Below are 20537 nucleotides of genomic sequence, written 5' to 3' on the forward strand. Positions count from 1 at the left end.
TCCAGGAGTTCCAGGTCAGGTCCAGCCACTTACTCCATATGCCAGAGAAAAGAGATGTGAAGGACAGAGAAAAGAGATGTGTTTCATGGCAGCCATGGGAAGACGCCATCTTCAGGCGGTACAGACATTGGCTTCAGACTAAATGGGAGATTTGAGGGCAGAGAAAGAGAAAGTTATGCATAGTTTAAGCATGTCACAGGTCACAGGTGTGTGGCCTGGTTGATCAGTAGCTCCATCTTTGTCTCAGGAGGCCTGGCAGGTGGTCTGGAGCTTTTGTCTGTCTTCTTCAAGATGATAAGAAGCTGGCCTTGTCTATCTGAGGGGCCAGTTGTCTTCTATAACCACATACTTTTTGGGAATCCTGCCTTTCTTGGTACTCCAAGGTAATTGTTAAGGCACTGCAGGAAGAGGTGGGTCCAAGAGCACAGATGCAAAGGAGGGGCCGGGGCCCAGCTTTCAGTTAATTCATAGCCACAGCAAAAGCAGCTTTAAAGTGTTGCCTCTTCCACAACTTTTTAAATTGGTGGGTACCAGTTTTGGTCCCTAGCGTGTCTGATAGGGAGACCATGCCCAGGCCTTAGGCGTATATAAGGGAGGAGTCAGCCTCCAGGTACTACTGACAAGATATTCTAGAACTTTCTTGTGGCCGACTTCTCTCTTATATACCTAAGGCCTCTGCTGAGAGTTTCCTGGGGTCATCAAGGGCAAGGGAAGCTAGATTTTTTTTGGGGGGGGCAGTGGGAAAGTGGGAAGAAGCTTGAGTCTGTTCAACTAACGTTCATGGGGTACTTACATTCCAAGTCCGGGGGTGGAGGGAGGTGAGGACAGAAGTCAAGAAGACAATGTCTGCCTCCACAGGGAGACAGACACACAGACAGTTGTGGGGTATGACAAGTGTCCAGATGCCCGGCCTTCCTGCAGTCCTGGGGCTGCCTGCCAGATGAGCCAGGCGGGGTAGGCTGGGCTGTATTGGGGCCTGGCTGGACTGTGGGAGGGCTGGAGGCGGCGGCGGTGCTGTGGAGGGATTTTGGGCATGGGTGTGAATGGGCAGCCTGGGAGAATTGGCGGAGACTGTGATTCGGGTGGGATGATGAGGCTGGGGACAGTGGACAGATGGACTGAGTAGACAAGTGGTTCTAGTCATGGGGGCAGGGTCTATGTGTAGGAGGTGGAAGGCTCCCCTCCTTCCACGCTGCACTCTGTGTCTGTCTTGGATATGACTTGGAAGGGGACAGAGGATCAGAGCGGAGTCTGGAGGACTTGAAGGAGCCAGTGCATGGCAGGACAGGGACGTGGCTGGCAGTGTCCTCCTGCTCAGTCTGCAGACACAGCGGGGGTGGCCTGGCTCCAGCCCCCATTCTGCAGTGCCTGAGGGGAGCCCCCCCCTCCAGGGAACCTCCCTTTGTAGCCCTGCTCCAGGCAACATGGGGGGATGGGCGGGGGAGCACAGCAGGGGAGCATGGCTGTTGTTGGACCCTGGGCCACTGGTTCCTTCAAAAGCCTGAGAACAGGGGTGTGTGTGTGTGTGTGTGTGTGTGTGTGTGTGTGTGCTCACCCATGCAGGTGGACATGAGCCTCCAGGGCCCATGTGGGGGCCTGTGTGGTGCCTTTTTTGGCTTTAGCAAGTTCCTATGGTAACCACGAACATGTCTGTTTTGGGATCTGGAGTCTGGGGCGTGAGTGACTACAGGGAGAAGCAAGGCAGGCGGGTGCAGAGCTGGCAGTCGGGCTGTGGCCTGATTTCATTGCCAGTCATTGGGGACGCAACCTGCAGGGGCCATTTCCTAGGCGACAAGGTCTACAAAATCTTAGGGACCTATTTGTTCCCGATCTTCCAGCCTAGCTGGCGGCCACCATGCCCAGGAAGCTCTGGTGAGTCTGTGTTCTGGTTTCTGGGTGGACAGATGGCTCTCTGGGCCTTGGCCATGGCTGGTGGGTGTCTGATGTGGATGGCTGGCAGCCCTGGCTGGTAGGTCAGGGGATGGAGGGCTGGGGGCTCTTCTGAAATAGCTGTGGACTGGCTGCCAGGAGGTGCCCTACTTGTTCCTAGAGTCCTGTGAGGGTGTCTTCACCTGGTTGGTGAAGCCGAGGTGCAGGACAGAAGTGCGCATGTACAATCCATGGCCTCAAAGCCCAGGGGGCTCCCTCATTGTCAATTCCCAAGATCCCTACAGACCCTCACACCAGGCCCCTGGCCATGCACTTGGCGCCCCCCCCCCCCCCCCCAGGTCTTCCAGACCCAGGCCTGGATAAGAGGCTTCCGGATCTATTGTAGAGGATGAGGCAGCGGGACAATGCCTGGTGCCCAGGGGCTGGGTTTGGCCTGGCCTGGGGAAGTAATTTCCCTCTGGGCTTTCAAGAAAGACCTTTGCATTCAGCACAGGGTTGGAGGCTGGGAGCCAGGGTCCCTTCTTCTTCTTCCTCTTGCTGGTGGGAGAGCAGGGATGGGGTTGCTTCTGGCTGGTGCTGGGCCAATCCTTCCTCCAGGAGCTGCCTCCTCTGTCTCGTAGGGAGTCTGGTGGTGGTAGGGGAAGCTGTGTGGCAGGAGTTGCTGGGTCTAGCTATGTGTCTGTGGTCCTGGTGAAGGCTAAGGGTAGCATACACTTTGTCTGCACTGTCTAGGCCTCACTGGAAGGCAGAGTCCAGAGCTTAATCCCTAAGAGCTTTGGGAGAAGGAAAGGAAAAGGGGACCTTCAGGAGAGACCCCCCACCTCAGACCTCTGGAGTTTAGCAGTCTCAGGGCTTGAAACAAACAAGTCATATGTGAATTTCCCAAACTTGGGCTTGGTTACCTCTAGTGATGGGGATCTCATTACCTTTGTAAGGACACCTCGTCTATGGAAACACAGCTCCAAGGAGACCATTATTTTCTTCTGAAACCTCTGAAACTGCATTTTATTTCTTGGACCCCTCCAAAGCCCCACTCCTGAACAAGGTGAATCCCGGCTTCCCCTGAGAGCCCTTCAGATATTGAAAGGCAGATCCTGTGGCCCCAAGTCTTCTTTCCCCTGGCTGACCAGCTCTGCACCCATCATTTTATGAGGTTGTCAGTGCCGGGTTCAGATTTTCCAGGTAGTCTGTGACAGCCCCACAGATAGAGGACAGACAGCTGAAGGTCACAGGCCTCAACTTCCTTAGTTAGAGGTCAGTGAACTGAGCCCCCATCCAGATATTCTTAACTGACAGCACAGTAGGAAGGTGGAGGATGCGGAGCGGTTCCATTTCCGGTTCCGGAGATAGGAGATGTATGCTTTCTATGTGCTGGACAGCCATTGCACCTTCCCTGCTTCTCCATCCACAACTCCATTTTCACCTCTGTCTGCCTTAGGACCTCACCTCCTCTTTCTGAAGACAGACTCCCCAAAGGGGTCCAGCTATGAAGAGGGGATCTGGGGACACTGGCAAACATATGCCTTGACTGAGATTCAGCAGCCTGGCTGGGCCAGGGGTATTTCACCAGTGTGAAGCATTGACTGGCCTCTGGCTTTTTCTGGTTAGTTGGAGATAGAGTCTCATAGACTTTTCTGCCTAGAATGATATGATCCTAAGATCTCCACCTCCCAAGTAGCTAGGATTATAGGTGTGATTATAAACTGGGATTTTAGCCACTAGCCTGCCTCCCTCCCTCCTTCCCTTTCTTCCACCTTCCTTCCTTCCTTCCTTCCTTCCTTCCTTCCTTCCTTCCTTCCTTCCTTCCTTCCTTCCTTCCTTCCTTCCTTCCTTCCTTCCTTCCTTCCTTCCTTCCTTCCTTCCCAGAGCCTTGCACTTGCCAGTCAGGTCTTCAGCTACTTGAGTCACATCCTCAACCCCTTTTAGCTTAATTTTTTTTGGATAAGATTTCTCAATTTTGCTTCAGTTGGCCTCAGATTACTATCCTTCTTTCTGCCTTTGGACCAGCTGGGATTATAGGTGTGAGCCACTGAACGGCTCCTGATTGCTCATGTTCCAAGAAAAGCTGGAGATCTGGAGTTTTAGGCAAACACTTGACAACAAACTCGGGAAGGAACAAAAACAGCTGTGTGTCACCTGTCCAGCTCATCCCACGGGGTCACTGTGGGCCACCTCTTCCCTGGACAGACATCTCCCTTAGGCCTTGGCTTCTGTTTCTCTGTGGCTGACTCTCCTTCCCCACTCTAGCCCCTTCAACCTCAGCCTGGTCATTTCCGGCTCTGTTCTCAGACAGCTCTTGTTCCCAGGCTGTGCTCCCTCTCAATTAACCTTTTCTCTTTCAGATCCAGTTCTTCCTCTGAGTCATGGGGGGCCTGGTTCTCCTGCCTTCTGCTTCAGCCCATTATCTCCCTCCCAGACAGTGACAAAGGCTCTCTAATTAACCTCCTCTTTCCGTCTCTGCCAGCTCTGACTAATTTCTCATTCCCAAAGCCGGCTCTACTCTGCTCTTCTGTGAGCCCGGGGAGCCAGATCCATGGTGACCTCATTAGTGCTGCTTTGCCAGGTTGCTGGTGTGGGAGACAGCCCCTACCCGCCAGTGGGGAGCCTGGCTGTGACATTGTGTGCACCCCCAGAGACTTCTCTTTAATATGAGCATATGAAGTCTTAGGAGCCCACAGCCTGTTGGCTGATTCTTGCTCTTTTCCTCAAGGCAGTGTTCCCCCAAAGTTTTCTGAACTTTGGTATCTGATGTTCAGCCAGATGTAATGGTATACACTTTAATGTAATCCTTAGAGGCCCAGACAAGGAGGATAGAGCATTTGAGGCCAGACTGGACTACATTACACAGAAAGACTGTCTCCATGATCAACCAACCAGCCCAGCACTAGTAGCTTAAGACTGCAATTCTACCTAGTTGGGAGGCTGAGATCCAGTGGCTCATGGTTCCAGCCCAGCCCAGGCAGAAAAGTCCTTGAGACACCACTTTGAGAGAGGGAAGCTGGGAGTGGTGGCTCATGCCTATAATCTTAGTTACTCAGAAAGCTGAGATCTGAGGATCTTGGTTCAAAGCTATCCTGAGTGCCAGGAAAGTCTGTGAGATTTTTTTTTTTTTGGGTCAGTCATGGGGCTTGAACTCTGTGCCTGGGTGCTGTCCCTGTGCTCTTCAGCTCAAGGTGAGTGCTCTACCGCTTGAGCCACAGTGCCACTTCTAGTTTTCTAGTGGTTTATTGGAGATAAGAGTTTCTCGGACTTTCCTGCCTGGGCTGGCTTTGAATGGTGATCCTCAGATCTCAGCCTCCTGAGTAGCTGGGATTACAGGTGTGAGCCACTGGTACCGGGCTTCTGTGAGACTCTAATCTCTAATTAACCAACAAATGCCACAAGTAGTGCTGTGGTTGAAGTAGTAGAGAGCTTAAAAAAAAAAAAAAGCTCAGGGACAAGGCTCAGGCCCTGAATTCAAGCCTCATGGTGTACTGGCACAATAAAAAGAAAAGAGAGATCACAGGGTAGAGCTCAGGCATCAAGTGAGACCCTACCTCAAAAACAAGTAGCACAAAGGAGGGCTAGAGAGCTCTGTGGTAGAGCTCCTTCCTAGAAAGCACAAAGCCCTGAGTTCAAGTAGACAACATTTGGTGGCATCCCAAGCTTCCACCCACTTGTTATGATAATGAAAAAAAAAATACCTCCAGATTTTCTATGGCTGAGCTTCTGGGGTGACAGAATAGAATCTTTCACAGCATTCCTGCACTTGGGAAAAAAGAAAAGGGCCTCCCCCCGCCAGTCTCATCCAGGTGGTTAGTTTGTGGACTTTGGGGTCAGTCAGCCTCTGTTGAAACCCTGACTCCACCAGCTGAGTGACTTGACGCAGGTAACTTCACCTCTGTGCACCCCAGCCAGTTTCTGGGTTTGTTTGGTTTTCTTGTAATTAGGGTCTTCTCTTGAATCCAAGTGCCAGCTCAACATGGACCTACAAGAAATACTTTTACTTCTCCTTCTCACATGAGTGTCTGATTTTAGACACCACCTGACCAACCTTCTAGGGTCAACTTAGACTCTGTACTACCAGTATCCCTTCCTAGGGTAGAAGTGTAGGAGAGGCCAGAGCAGGGACAAGCTCAGGGATCAAGATTGGCTCTGCTGGGCTGGGAAGGTGGCTCAGTGGTAGAGCGCTTGCCTTGCATGCCTGAGGCCCTGGGTTCGATTCCCTAGCACCACATATGCAAAAAGAAAAAAGCTGGAAGTGGCGCTGTGGCTCAAGTGGTAGAGTGCTAGCCTTGAGCTGAAGAGCTGAGGGACAGTGCTCAGGCCCAGAGTTCAGGCCCCACGACCGGACCCAAAAAAAAAAAAAAAAAAAAAAAAAGATCGGCTCTGCTTACACTGTGAGGGTCAGGTGACTCCTGTCTGAGCTGTCTCCCCTGGAGGTCTGAGCCTTTAGTGCCCTGGTTCCCTTGGGGGGAGGGGCTGTCTATTTCCCAGGGGAAGTGGCTGTCCCCTCCCTGTCTCTGGTTGGGCTGTGAATCTGCCGGGTGACCACAGTGTTACCCCGCCGCCCATGCCCAGCTCATTCTGAGAGGGTGGAGTGGGCGGAAATCGGTTCCTGGCACACCACAAAGCCACATAACTGACTACTGACTTCTGGGGCTCCGCCCTGCAGGGAAGTGGAGGTGATAGCCATCATGCTTTTCTTGCTTTGTCACTAGCTGACACGAATTGTTGATGGAGGAGCCAAGGGCTCAGGAGGGACAGCCCCTGATTCTACCCAGCTGTGACCCTAGCAGCTGGCTGTACCAATTTGCTGCCCGTCCCGGTAGCTGTGCAGACCCATTGCCAAGAGACTGGATTCAGGTGCAGCCTCCAGGGCCCTGTGGCAGGGATTCTGCTTTGTCACACCTGGGTGGGGCTTGGGAAACCAAGGCGGTCACCAGGGTCCCCGATGCTTGTGAGACAGCTGCTTGGGAATGGTCCATTTAAAGGCCCCCTAGCCTGGTATGTTGGTGCATGCCTGTAATCCCAGTATTCAGGAGGCAGAGGTGGGAGGATCGAGAGTTTGAGGACAGCTTGTGCTACATAGCAAGATCCTATACCAAGGGGTGTGGGAAGGGGAGAAGGAGGGGGATGGTGGCTCACGCCTGTAATCCTAGCTTCTCAGGAGGCTGAGATCTGAGGATTATGGTTTGAAGCCACCCTGAGCAGGAAAGTCTGTTGTTGGTTGTGGGGCTTGAACTCTGGGCCAGGGCACTGTCCTTCAACTCTTCAGCTCAAGGCTAGTGCTCTACCACTTGAGCCAGAGGCCACTTCTGGTTTTGTGAGTGGTTTACTGGAGATAATCGTCTCACGGACTTTCCTACCAGGGCTGGCTTTGAACAGTGATCCTCAAATCTCAGCCTCCTGAGTAGCTAGGATTATAGGCATGAGCCACTGGTGGCCGGCTCTGTGAGTCTCTCATCTCCAATTAACCACCAGAAAACCAAAAGTGGCATTGAGGTTCCAAGTGGTAGAGGGCTATCCTTGAGTGAAAAAGCTCAGGGACAGTACCCAGGCCCTGAGTTCAAGCCCCATGACTGATAAAAAAAAAAAAGTCCCCCCAAACAAAACCAAAACAAAAAAAAAACCCTCTCTCCCTAGGATGCTGATTTAATGGTTAGGTTCAGGTGCTCAGGGTGACCTTGAGCAGGCCACCCCCTCTGTATGTGGCCCAGTTTCTTTACCTATGGGTAACAGCATCTCTGTCAACTTACTATTGGGATGTTTAAATGAGATAAATCAGATGAAGCCTGAAGCACAGTGCCAGCCAGTACGCAATGCTTGGCCAATGCTGTTTGATTTAATATTTCTAATATTATTAATAATGATCATGGGCATTTGATCACATATGCGACCATGTGACATGCCCACATGTGTGCACACATATACACATATATACATCCCAATCCACGGTGTGATGCTGAGGACAGATACTTGGATACGCAGGGCTCGCAGTCACCGGATGCACGCAGCCATGCAAGTGAATAAACACAGATATGTCGGAACCCACAAAGCCCCATGGATCTTGGCTCTTCTCTTCTTCACTCAGACATTATTCCTGGAACTAGCAGCACCTGGGCTGAGCGCTGGGAGCCCAAGGTGCCCCTTGTTTCCATGGAAACCACTGTGCAGCGAAAACAGGAGGAGGGAGGAGATGCAGAAGCCAGGCAGTTTCCAGGGGCACCCTGCCTGTGGGCCCTTGGTTCCCTTGGCTCCCTCCCTCCCTTTCCCTCCCCTTCTCCCCCTCTCATCCTTCTTATCCTTCCCTCTCCTTCCTCTTCCTCCTTCTTTTTGTACTAGTCCTGGAGCTTGAACTCAGGACTTGGGTGCTGTCCCAAGTGCTCTACCACTTCTGATTTTTTGGTGGTTAATTAGAGACAGTCTTGAGGATTTATCTGCCTGGGCTAGCTTTGAACCCCGATCTTCAGATCTCAGCTTCCTGACTCATAAGGCCATGAGCCAGGAGCCACCAGCGCCCAGCTTGAAAATGTTTCATTTTAAATTGTGCCTGAACTGAATATGCCAGTCATGGGCCTTGAATTTGTGGCTTGAGCACCATCCATGAGCTCTTTTTGCTCAAGGCTAGCATTCTACCACTTTGAGCCATAGCTCCACTTCCAGTTTTCTGGTGGTGAATTGGAGATCAAAGTCTCATGGACTTTCTTGCCTGAGCTGGTTTTGAACTGGGATCCTCAGATCTCAGACTCCTGAGTTGCTAGGATTACAAGTGTGAAACAACAGTGCCTGGTTTTATTTTTTTTTTGGGGGGTTAACTATATTCTTTTCTTTTTTGTTACTGGGGATCGAACCCAGGATGTTGCACTTGCTAGGCAAGAGCTTTACCACTGAGCTACATCCCAGCCCCAGAAGCTTTCATTGCCATTATCCCCTAACACTACAGTGAACAAGGACTCCATGGTGTCTCCACAGCTTGTGTATTTTAAGTAACGAGGAGATGATGTACTGCTTTATGAGAGAGACTTGGATTTTGGAATTTCTGGAGGTTCTAGAACCAATATTGTGAGGATTCTGAGGGGCAACTGCATTAAAAACTTAACATCTGTGACATTCTTTTGCATTTTTTCTTTGATGTGATTTTCTGTTGTCAGATTACCTGGGTTAGACTCTTGCCTCTGAGACCTTGGGCAGGTTTCTTAATCTCTGTGCTTGATTTCCTCATTTTATTTTTTTATTTTTTTTTATTTTTTTTTTGTCGGTCGTGGGGCTTGAACTCTGGGCCTGGGAGCTGTCCCTCAGCTCTTCAGCTCAAGGCAAGCGCTCTACCACTTGAGCTACAGCGCCACTTCCTGATTTCCTCATTTTAAAGTGAGACTAATCATAGTAAAACCCGAAGTGTTCTTTTGGGTATGAAGAAAGACTGTATGTCCAGTGCAGGACAGTGCAGACATAATGTTTCAGCTGAATGAGTTGTTACCATTATAGTTGTACATTTATGCCCTTCCACATAAGTTTTGGTACCTGTCAAGTTTCCTCAATAACAGGGCTCAGTAGCTCATGCCTGTAATCCCAGCTATTCCATACTATGTATTTGTATTCCTTACTGTATCCATTATTGACCCTTCCATTGTTTCCTCTTCTCCCCTTGTCTCCTCTCTTTTTTTCTTTTTTGAGACAGAACCAATGTAGCCTTGACTGTCCTCTAACCCTCAATCCTCCTATCTCTGCCTCCTGAGTACTGGGATTCCAGGTGTTCACTTTCCATTCCCCAACATTGTAAGCACTCGACTTGACCCTAGGTGTGTTTGTGGCAGGGCCTCAGGACCCAGAGATGGAGCTGTGCGGGGCTGCCGCTTTGCGGGTTGTCACCAAATCAGGACAGGAGCAGGACAGGATCGCTTTCATTCACTTATTCAGAGTTATAGAGTAAATAGAGCCCATGAACTCTTGTCAGTCTGAGCACTGAAGGGTGGGTAAGGACTGGACACAGGGTGCTCATGGGATTCTCCTTGTGCCTGGAGGGGCTGAAGGGGCATCTGGGAGACTAGCCTTTTCTCTGACACACATCACTGCGTTATTGCTATAGTCTCTTCCCCTCTTTTAAAAATAGCATTTCCCTCACCCCGATTATAAAAATAGTACATGCTCACGATAGACGATTTGGAAAATATGTACCAATGTTGAAATGCAAAAACAAAAATAACCCACAATCCACCTCCCCAAATGTTATCATTCTGAGGTGTCTCTGAGTCTTGCAGGCTTCTCACTTCCTTTTAAAACTTGTTATATAATGTCATGTGAAACCTGCTCTGTTCTTCAAGAACCTGATTTCAAATGTGCCAGACCAGGCCCTCATCACCATATTAGCAACTTAGTAACGATGGCTTTGTCTTTAGATATTATTAAGGCTGTTAAGACACCGGTGGCTCACTCCTATGATCCTAGTTACTCAGAAGGCTGAGATCTGAGGGTCAAGATTCAAAGCCAGCTCAGGCAGGAAAGTCTGTGGGATTCTGATCACCAATGAACAAGCAAAAAGAACTGTGGCTTAAGTGGTAGGACACCAACCTTGAGCAAAAAAGCGAAGTGAGAACATGAGGCTCTTAGTTCAAGACCTAGTATGAGTGTGCACATGCATGCACACACACACACACACACACACACACACACACACACACACACACACACACACACACACACACACAATGGTGCTAGAAATCTTTGTTACTTAACAAAGATTCGATTAGTTCTTTTAGCTAACTGCCACTAAAGGTTAACGTTTCCATCCTTTGCCCCCCCTTCCCTTTTGGTGTTGGGAATTGAGCCCAGGGTTTCACTCTAGGTAAGAGTTCTGCTAATGAGCTCTATGCACTTCCCTTCCCTTCCCTTCTAAGAAAATATATTGCTTATTTTTCTACTGGGCTGTTCATCATCTTTTCCTTCCCTCCCTCCCTTTCTTCCTTCCTTTTTTTTTTGACCAGTCCTGGGGCTTGAACTCAGGGCCTAGGCACTGTCCCTGAGCTTTTGCTCAAGGCTAGCATTCTAGCAGTTGAGCCACAGTGCCACTTCTGGCCTTTTTCGTTTATATGGTACTAAGGAATTGAACCCAGGGCTTCATGCATGCTAGGGAAGCACTCTACCACTAAGTCACATTCCCAGCTCTCTCTCTCTCTCTCTCTCTCTCTCTCTCTCTCTCTCTCTCTCTCTCTCTCTGTCTGTCTCTGTCCTTCCATTTTCCTTCCTTCCTTCCTTTTTGTTGTTGGTTCTGAGGCTTGAACTCAGGGCCTGGGCTCTGTCCCTGAGCCAATTTGAACCACAGTACCACTTCTGGTTTTTGAGTGGTTAATTGGAGATAAGAGTCTCATGGGAACTTTTCTGCCCCAGCTGGCTTTGAACTGTAATCCACAGATCTCAGCCGCCTGAGTAGCCAGGATGACAGGCTTGAGCCACTGGCATCCAGTTTTGTTGTTGCTTTTTTTTTTTTTTTAATCCAAGTTTCTGACCTTCGGTTGTTTATACCTTTATTTCCAAGTAATCTTTCTCAGTTTGTTCTTTGCCCACACATTTGGCTCTTTTTTCCTGTACTGGGATTTGAACTCAGGACCTTGTATTTGCTAGACAAACACTCTACCACACTTGTTACATTCTTCTGGACTTTTTTTTTTTTTGTCAGTTGTGAGGCTTGAATTCTGGGCTTGGGCGCTGTCCCTCACCTCTTCCTAGTGCTCTACCACTTGAGCTACAGCGCCACTTCCAGTTTTCTGAGTAGTTTATTGGAGATAAGAGTCTCATTGACTTTCCTGCCTGGGCTGGCTTTGAACCAGGATCTTCAGATCCCCTCCTGAGTAGTTAGATTTACAGGTGTGAGCCACTGGTGCCCAGCTTCTTCTGGACTTTTCTTTCTTTCCTTTTTTTTTGTCCAAGACTGGGACTCAAACTCGGTATCTGAGGCTTACTTTTGCTCATTGCCTGGCACTTTATGACCTGAGTCATGCCTCCAACCCCTGTTCATTTTTTTAAGCTTTTCAGGTAAGATCTTATGATTTTGCTTTGCTAGCCTTGGACCTTGATCCTTCTGTATCTGTCTTCTGTGTAGGTGGGATTATAGAGTATATAACTGCATCCGACCAACAATACAGAGCCAGAGATTTAAATTTTTAGGCAGTAAAATCTTACAAGTCTTTTCATTTGTAACTTTTTTTTTTTTTTTTTTGTCAGTCATGGGCCTTGAACTCTGGGCCTGAGCGCTGTCCCTCAGCTCTTCAGCTCAAGGCGAGCGCTCAACCACTTGAGCTACAGCACCACTTCCGGTTTTCTGGTGGTTTATTGGAGATAAGAGTCTCACGGTCTCTCCTGCCCGGGCTGGCTTTGAACCGTGATCCTCAGATCTCAGCCTCCTGAGTAGCTAGGATTACAGGCGTGAGCCACCAGCGCCCGGCTGTAACTTTTTTGATCACTTTATTTATTTATTTTTATTTTTGGCCAGTCCTGGGGCTTGAACTCTAGGCCTGGGCATTGTCCCTGAGCTTCTTTTGCTCAAGGCTAGCATTCTACCACTTGTGCCACAGTGCCACTTCTGGCTTTTTCTGCTTGTGTGGTACTGAGGAATCAAACTCAGGGCTTTGTACATGCTAGGCAAGCACTCTACCACTAAGCCACATTCCCAGCCCTTGATCATTTTATTCTTACAAAAGTCCTTCTCTACTAAGAAAGTTAATGATTGTCTATGTGTTTATTTTCTTAACAGAATTATTATGATTATGATTATTTTACTTTTTTGTGCCATTGCCACAGCTTGAATTTAGGGCCTGGCCAGTGTCTCTGAGACTTTGTGCTCAAGGATAGAATTTACCACTTTGAGCCACCACACCTTCAATTAGAGATAAGAGTCTCTTGGACTTTCCTGTCTGTCTGGCTTTGAACAGTAATCCTCAGAGCTCAGCCTCCCAAGTAGCTAGGATTATAGGTGTGAGCCACCAATACCGGGCATAATTTTATTTTTTACACTTAATTGCCCTTTTCTCTCTCCTAGCTGATGATTTACCACTTCAACCATGCCTCCATTCCCACATTTGTTTAGTCCATCTGAAATTTAGTTGGTAAGATGACAAGAAATTAAATTATCAATTTAATTTTGTTCCAAAGAATCATCCAGTTGTTCTCGTACTAGTCTTGGATACGTTGCTCCGTTTCCGCTACAAAATTCTACACACCCTAAGTTGTGTTTCTGGGGTTCGGCTTGATTCCATTTGGTCTGTTTGTTGAATCTATACAGGCTCAGTGGTGAAAAGATCAAGGTGTGTTCAGAGAATGGGGTGAGGCTGGAGTCTGGGAGGAGTGAGGAATGCAGTCCAAAGGGCTGGAGGGTTGGCTGTGGTAGTGGGCCTTAAGTCAACCAGTGTGTGTGAATTTGTTGAGCTATGGAGACAGCAGGAGGCTTTGAGCAGAGGGCTGGAGGAATTCCTTTTGACCTCTTTTTCTAGGAAGTTGCCATGGCTGCAGGGAGGGACCCTGTTAGATTGACATGGACCAGCAGCACTGTGTGTGTGTGTGTGTGTGTATGTGTGTGTGTGTGTGTGTGAGAGAGAGAGAGAGAGAGAGAGAGAGAGAGAGAGAGAGAGAGAGAGAGAGAGAGAGAGAGAGAGAGAGAGGAGACAGAGAGAAAGAGAGAGAATGAGACAGAGACAGAGAGAGACAGAGACACAGAGAGAGACACAGAGAGAGACAGAGAGACAGAGAGAAACACAATGGCGGATGGCTCCAATGTGGGGTGGAAACAGATGGTTGCTGTGCTGTGGAGCTGGTCAGCCAAGCAAAGCAGGGAGGAAAGAGCATCTATATGCCCAGGATTCTTGTTCTGTTAACCAGGACTTCTTTAGATTGGGCAAGTCTGGAATAATAATCACGTTAGCCAATATGAAGCAGTCTAGAATGTTCATATTTATTTATTTATTTATTTTCTTTGTGAGATAAGATCTTGCTATGTCATCCAGGTTGGCCTAAAACAACCCTCCTTCCTCCTGCACTGGCTTCCCTAGGGCCGGTATTACAGGCATGTGTGTCCCCATACCACAACAAAAGCATGTGAAATGCTCTTACATGTACCGTCTGATCTTCACCTTATCTCTGCAAGGTATTTGCTCCGATTCTTCTTGTGCAGATGAGAAAAACTAGCCTTATAGACGTTATTACTTCCTGGCAGATTGCCGGTCTCCACACCCAGGCTGGTATCTAGAGGAAGGAGGCACAGAGTGTCTGTGGTAGCCTTTAGTCATGTGGCATCTCTGCTCTTCCAGGATTGGGATGTTCAGCGCCTTAGGAAAATTACCTGCTGCTGGAGATCCAGTGGCATTGCTGGAGGCCTGCCTGTCCTAGTCCTCAGCACCACGTGTCCATACCTTGTATGCCTTCTCCTAGTGTGTTTCCTACTCAAATGCCCTAGAAAAGGATGTAATCGATCAGTTGCTCATCATCTGGTTGAGTCTAGGTAGAAAGAAGGCATCTTGGTGCTGTTTCTGGGAGGTCTAGGACTTGGGCTGTCTGCCTTGAGCCATAGCTGGAGCTCAGCACTCTAGCTATGCTTCTGACTGGGGCTGTCCAGTACCATAGACTCTGGAGACGAGTGATATGTAGATTAATCAAGTGCAAGTAGAAGTTCAGTTCCTAGTGTATGCCTGTCATCCTAGCTACTCGGGAGGCTGAGATCTGAGGATCATGGTTCAAAGCCAGCCCAGGCAAGAAAGTCTGTGAGACTCTTATTTCCAATAAACTGCTAAAGGAAAAAAAGAAAGCTGGAAGTGGCATTGTGGCTCAAGTGGTAGAATGGTAGCCTTGAGCACAAAGAAGCTCAGAGACAGTGCCCAGGCCCAGAGTTCAAGCTCCAGAACCTGAAAACAAACAGACCAAAAAAGCAAAAAGCAAAAGTTCATTTCTTCAGTGGCACCAGCTTCATTACAAGTGCTCAGTACTTTCTCTGACATGGCTGTGGTTACTGATTTAGGCAGAACATCTCCATCATCACAGGCCATTCTGTTGGACAGTGCTGGTTGAGACTGCAGGCTAGATTTCCAAGGGCTGTATGAGCCCAGAGACCTTGCTCAGACTGGTTTGTTACCTGTTGCAGGAAGGCTCCTCCACGGCGTGTGAGTTGTTCAGGCCCAATGCCACTAGGTGGCGCCAAAGAGAAAGCCGCCGCTGGCACCTGGAGGCTCCACACAGCCTCTGCCTACTGGGGCCTCTGGAAGGTCCTAGGTCTCTGGCCCACATCCAGGACCAGTGTGATGGCGGCAGACCCTGGCATCTCCCATAAACACACTCAGACACACCATGTACACACAAGTGCACACAGACACACACTTTATTCAGATACAATCATACGGCTAAATCAGTCACATCTGCTCCCAGAAACATAGTTCCACAAATACTAGGCAACATCACATTCCATTCCCATGGTGACAAAACAGCTGCAGTTCCCCAGGGCTTGCCAAGCCCCCTCCCTCCCTCCCTCCCTCTGTCCCTCCCTCCGTCCCTGGAAAGTGGCTTCCATCCTTCCTCCCATTTTGAAATGGAAGCAACCTGTCCTGGTCACATGGCTGGACTTATTGTCTAGTGCTCATGTTCATTAAATCGGGGTCAGAGAGGGTAGCCACCATTCTGTAACCAATAAAGCAGCTGGAAAGACTGGCAGCAGGGCCGTGGTGAGGAGTTTGTGAGCCCACAGAATGGGGAAACAAATGGAACCAGACATAGTGGATTGGGCAGGATTTCTGTTGTTTAAGCAGAAGGAGAAGGAGCAAGAGGAGCTGGTGGGGGTGGGGGTGGGGGGGAGCAGCTGCAGTTGGGAAAGGAACACCTAGGATGGTTGGTGAACTCCTCTGTACAGAGTTTAATTTCTCCTGAGAATTACTGGACATGGTCGCACATGCTTGTAATCTTAGCTACTCAGGAGGCAAGATCAGGAAGATTGTGGTTTGAGGCAAGTCCAAGCCCCCCAAAAAAGTTATTGAGGCCTCGTCTCAATGAACAAGCCTATGGTACTGGTGCATATCTGTGAACCTAAATATTCAAAAGAGGCAGAGGCAGGATGATTATAGTCTAAGGATAGCTCAGGAAAAAGTCAAGATCTTGGAAGTGGCTCTGTGGCTCAAGTGGTAGAGCATTGGCCTTGAACTGAAGAGCTGAGGGACAGCGCCCAGGCCCAGAGTTCAAGCCCTACAACATACTAAAAAGTCAAGATCTTAACACCCCCCCCCAAAAAAAAAGTACACATACACAAAAACCAACCCTAAGGCAAAAAGGACTGTGGGCTTGCTCAAGTGGTAGAGTATCTGCTTAGTAAGCATAAGGCCTTGAGTTCCAACCCCAATTCTGCCCAAAAGAATAAGATAAAATAAACATTGTCATTTCTGTCACCTGTTATAGCAGGGTCTTTGTTTGTTTGTTTGTTTTTGGTCTCACAATGTGGCAGGAGGAGGGAGGGAGGGGAGGACACATGGCTGTGTGGTAACTGGGTCAGAATTGGAAGAGAGAAAGCAAGAGCATCCATGTGGGGGCTTTTGAGCTGTGACTGCAGGTCAGAGGCCGGAGAAATGAAGCCAGTCCTTTATCTTATGAATATTCATTAGCAACCTCTTTAAGCCAGCCACTGCTGAAGGAACCCTTGGGGTCTGGGATCTCTTTGTTGAATCTTGGCTCCCAGCTCACACTGAGGTCACCTGGGGTAATGCTTTGACCCTCTCTGAGCTATTCCTTCACTCACCGGGATGTTTGGGGATTAGATGAGCTCATATACCACAGGTACTTAGCACAGTCCTTGGCACAGTAGTGCACAGGACTGTGGCTGTTACTAAAGAGAGTGGTCATGTCTTCTGTTTGCATCTAATGGACTCTGATGCAAGACATTTCATAGTCATCAGCAAAACACCTGGCAGTCCTGGGGAGACATGGAGGATCAGGGATTCCTCCTGGTGGAGTCAGCTGAAAGAGGCAGCATGTGAAGACTGAAGGGAAATTTCCCAGGAGAGGGAGGCAAGGGGCAGCTGCAGAATGAGGTCCCTCTGCAAGGACAAACATTGACGGTAGGGAGTGAAAAGTATTTAATTTTACCTGAGAATTTACCATGCTTCACCAGCAGGGGGCAGGATAGCACAGCCATGCTGTTTAGGAGGGTGGGGCTGGAGGCCATGCCAGGGCTTCCTGAAGCAGAGGCCTTAAAGATGTCCAGTCCAGTTCACGTAGAATGTGACAGGAGGAGTCCCATGGAATAGGAAATGGGGTCGTAGGCTCCAGAGAATTTGAAAAGTAGTAATGCTCTTGACTTTGAATGTGGGGATGATGATGATGATGATTTTGGTATGTGTAATGTGCTAGCACTAGGCTTGAACTCAGGGCCTGGTGCTCTTATTTGCCGTTTGTTCACAAGGTTGGTGCTTTACCACTTGAATCACAGCTCCACTTCCATATGGAATGAGTTTCAAAGTGAGTCTTTAAATCCAGGAGAGCTCAACTGGAATCCTCATTGCCAAAGCCTGTCCTGAATACTAATCACACCAGGTCAGGCCTGGCTGGGGCTGGCGACACTTTTCTAGTGGATGTGATATAGACAGGAACAGAGTAAAGAGTTTCCAAGCTGGAGCTTATGCCCGGAATCCTAACTACTGAGGAGAGAGAGATATGGGGTTCATGATTTGAAAACAGCCCAGGCAGGAAAGTACATGAGACTCTTATCTACAGTTGACCACCAAAAGGTGGGGAGGGGGGAGGAAAATTAAAGATCCTTGGGAAGGAACTGCATGGGGTTATATGGACTGGGATAGGACTATTTAGGTTTCCGATCAGAAGTGACCTTGAGAAAGGACCCAGAGGCCAGGAAGGGGCTAACGGTGAGACAGGTTTGGCAGGTGTGAAGGTGAGGAAGGTCGCCGCTTAGTGGTGACAGGCTGGGAAGCCCAATGTTCCCCCGTGCCAGCAGGGGGCACTGTTGGCCCAGAATTGGCTTGGCCTGGGACAGGTTTGGCCACAGCTGTTTTGATGGCAGGTTTGTAACTGGGGATCTGGGCTCAATGCCACTCTGTCTTGGGCTGTGACAAGCATGGAGGTCGTACCAGGGCCGAAGAGCCCGTCATGGTTTCCTGACTAGTGTACTGGCCCTCTGGGCTGTGGAGGCTGTCCTCTGCTCTGGAACTGTCTTCCCTTCTTCCTTTGCCTGGTCTTGTTCTCTGCTCCTCCCTCCCAGTGCTCCCTCCAAGATAATGACTGGCATTCCTGTTGTAGCTCAGGTGTGTGTGTGTGTGTGTGTGTGTGTGTGTGTGTGTGTGTGTGTGTGTGTAATTTAGTGTCAGGAAGCAGCTGTCTCTTGCTTAATGCCTGTCCCTCCTTTCCATGGCTTCATTCTCTGTGAAAGGTGGGGGCTGGGGACCGTCATAGCAGGATCGCTTGGGCTCACCCTCCCAGTGTCATGTTGGGGTCTGCCTGTCTGTGTGGGTGCCGTGAAAGCAAAACCTGGACAGCAGACCCGATGGTGCAGAGCAGCAGGAGCTCTCTAGTTGGCGAAGACCAAGTTTCTGTCCTGTCCCATGGAACTTTTGTTAAGTGCTGGGGATTGAACCCGAAGCCTTGAGCGTGCTAAGCATGCCCTCTGTCCGCATGAATCTGACTTGTCGGTGGAGATGGCCCTGGCTAGAGAATGGTCTGACCTCCTGCTGTCCCTTGCCAAGTTCAAGGCTGCAAATTGCAGATCTCAGCCTTCTTCCCCCGCCGCCCCCCCCTCCTTGGTCATGGGGCTTGAACTCAGGGCCTGGGTGCTGTCCTTGGGCTCTTTTTGCTCCAGGCTAATGCTACCACAGTGCCACTTGAGTTTCTGAGTGGCTAACAGGGGATAAGAGATTTTTCTTTTTTCTTTCTTTCTTTCTTTTTACTTTATTTTATTTTTTTATGTTTTTGGTCCGGTCATGGGGCCTGAACTCTGAGCCTGGGCGCTGTCCCTCAGCTCTTCAGCTCAAGACTAGTACTCTACCACTTGAGCCACAGCGCCACTTCTGGCTTTTTTTCTTTTTGCTATATGGTGCTGAGGAATCAAACCCAGGGCCTCATGCATGCAAGGCAAGCACTCTACCACTGAGCCACCTTCCCAGCCCGATAAGAGATTTTTCTACTTTGGCTGGCTTCATACCATGACCCTCAGATCTGTCTCCTGAGTAACTAGGATTACAGGGGTGAGCCACCAGCACCCAGCACAAATCTCAGCTTTCTAAGTGACTAGGATTATAGGCATGAGCCACCACTGTCCAGCTAAGAGCTTGATTTCTTGATTCCCTTTGATTTAACTTCACTTCTTATTATAAAAGGAAAGTTTACAGTACAGACAGTCCCAGTTTATTTTCTTTTATTTTTTGTTGGTTGTGGGGCTTGAACTCTGGGCCTGGGTACTCTCTTGAGCTCTTCAGCTCAAGGTGAGTACTCTACCATTTGAGCCACAGTGCCACTTCTGGTTTTCTGTGGTTAATTGGAGATAAGACTCAGTGGATTATTGCAATACCATTTTATCCTAAGCCAGAGAGTATCTGTATTTTTTGTTGTTGTTGTTGTTGACTGTGGGGCTTGAATTCAGGGCCTGGGTGCTGTCACTGAGCAATTTTCTCAAGGCTGGTGCTCTACCATTGAGCCACAGTGCCACTTCCAGTTTTTTTTTTTTTTCTGGTGTCTAATTGCAGATAATTGTCTAACAGACTTTTCTGCCTGGACTGGATTTAAACTGTGATCCTCAGATCTCAGCCTTCTGGGTAGCTAGGATTATAGGCATGATCTAGCAGCACCCTGATGAGTATCTGTATTTTTTTTTTTTTTTAATTTCAGCTTCCTGAGTAGCTAGAATTATAGGCCTGGCAATCTAAGGATCTGAGATCGTGGTTTGAAGCCAGCTTGGTCAGGAAAGTCTATGAGACTTTTATCTCCAATTAACCACCAAAAAGCCAGAAGTGGAGTTGTGACTCAAGTGATAGAATACCAGTCTTGAGTGACATTGCTAAGGGATCAGTGTCCAGGCCCTGAGTTCAAACCCCAGTACTATCAAAGCCAAAACCAGACCAAAAGCCCTGAGCTGGAAAGAAATAGGCCAGAGGCAAGTACAGAGTAAACAAAGGCAGTATACATTATGGAGCATTTTTTTAGCCCTAAGCAAGAGTAAATTATGTCATATGGAGGAAAATGGATGACACTGGATATCATCATGTTAAGTGAAATAATCCAGGATCAGAGAAAAGTGCTGTGTGTTTTCACTCATAGGTAAAAGCTAGATCTAAAGAAAAAAATGGAGGTGAACTTAAATGGGAGGGTATGTGGTATGTGCATGCAAGGGTGGTACCAGCCAGAAGTAGGAGAAGTACAGAGAGGAAGAAGATGAAAGGAGTGAATGGAAGTATGTTACATGCATGTATAAAGGTGACAATGAAGCCCTTCTAATTATCCAAGAAAGATACAAAAAGAGAAGTGGGAAGGGGGGAAGAAAGCAATGCAGGGGTGAATATGTGTGAAGGATCATATACATGTATGGAATTGTCACAATGATATAATTAATAAGCACTAATAAAGATGGGAGGAGGAAAAACAAAGAATAAGCAAGCGGAGAAGCGTTAGGTGAGGGGACAGAAGGCTTCACTGGGGAGGGG

General features: G+C 48.7%; 1 protein-coding gene across 7 annotated transcripts in view; it reads left to right on the plus strand.

The window, feature by feature from the left end:
• Rap1gap2 (RAP1 GTPase activating protein 2) overlaps positions 1–20537 on the plus strand; it is a 198383-nt gene that overhangs the window by 33637 nt on the left and 144209 nt on the right. The window contains exon 1 of one of the 7 annotated variants that reach the window (XM_070027517.1): positions 1785–1872. The exons of the other annotated variants lie outside the window; for them this stretch is intronic. Coding sequence (XP_069883618.1) covers positions 1856–1872 — 17 coding nt within the window. The 5' untranslated portion in view covers positions 1785–1855. Of the gene's footprint in view, positions 1–1784; positions 1873–20537 lie in introns of those variants that run through there. 7 annotated transcript variants of the gene reach the window in all.

This window comes from Dipodomys merriami, unplaced genomic scaffold, assembly GCF_024711535.1.
Source record: "Dipodomys merriami isolate MVZ:Mamm:240054 unplaced genomic scaffold, mDipMer1.0.p SCAF_19, whole genome shotgun sequence".
NCBI classification, from domain to species: domain Eukaryota; kingdom Metazoa; phylum Chordata; class Mammalia; order Rodentia; family Heteromyidae; genus Dipodomys; species Dipodomys merriami.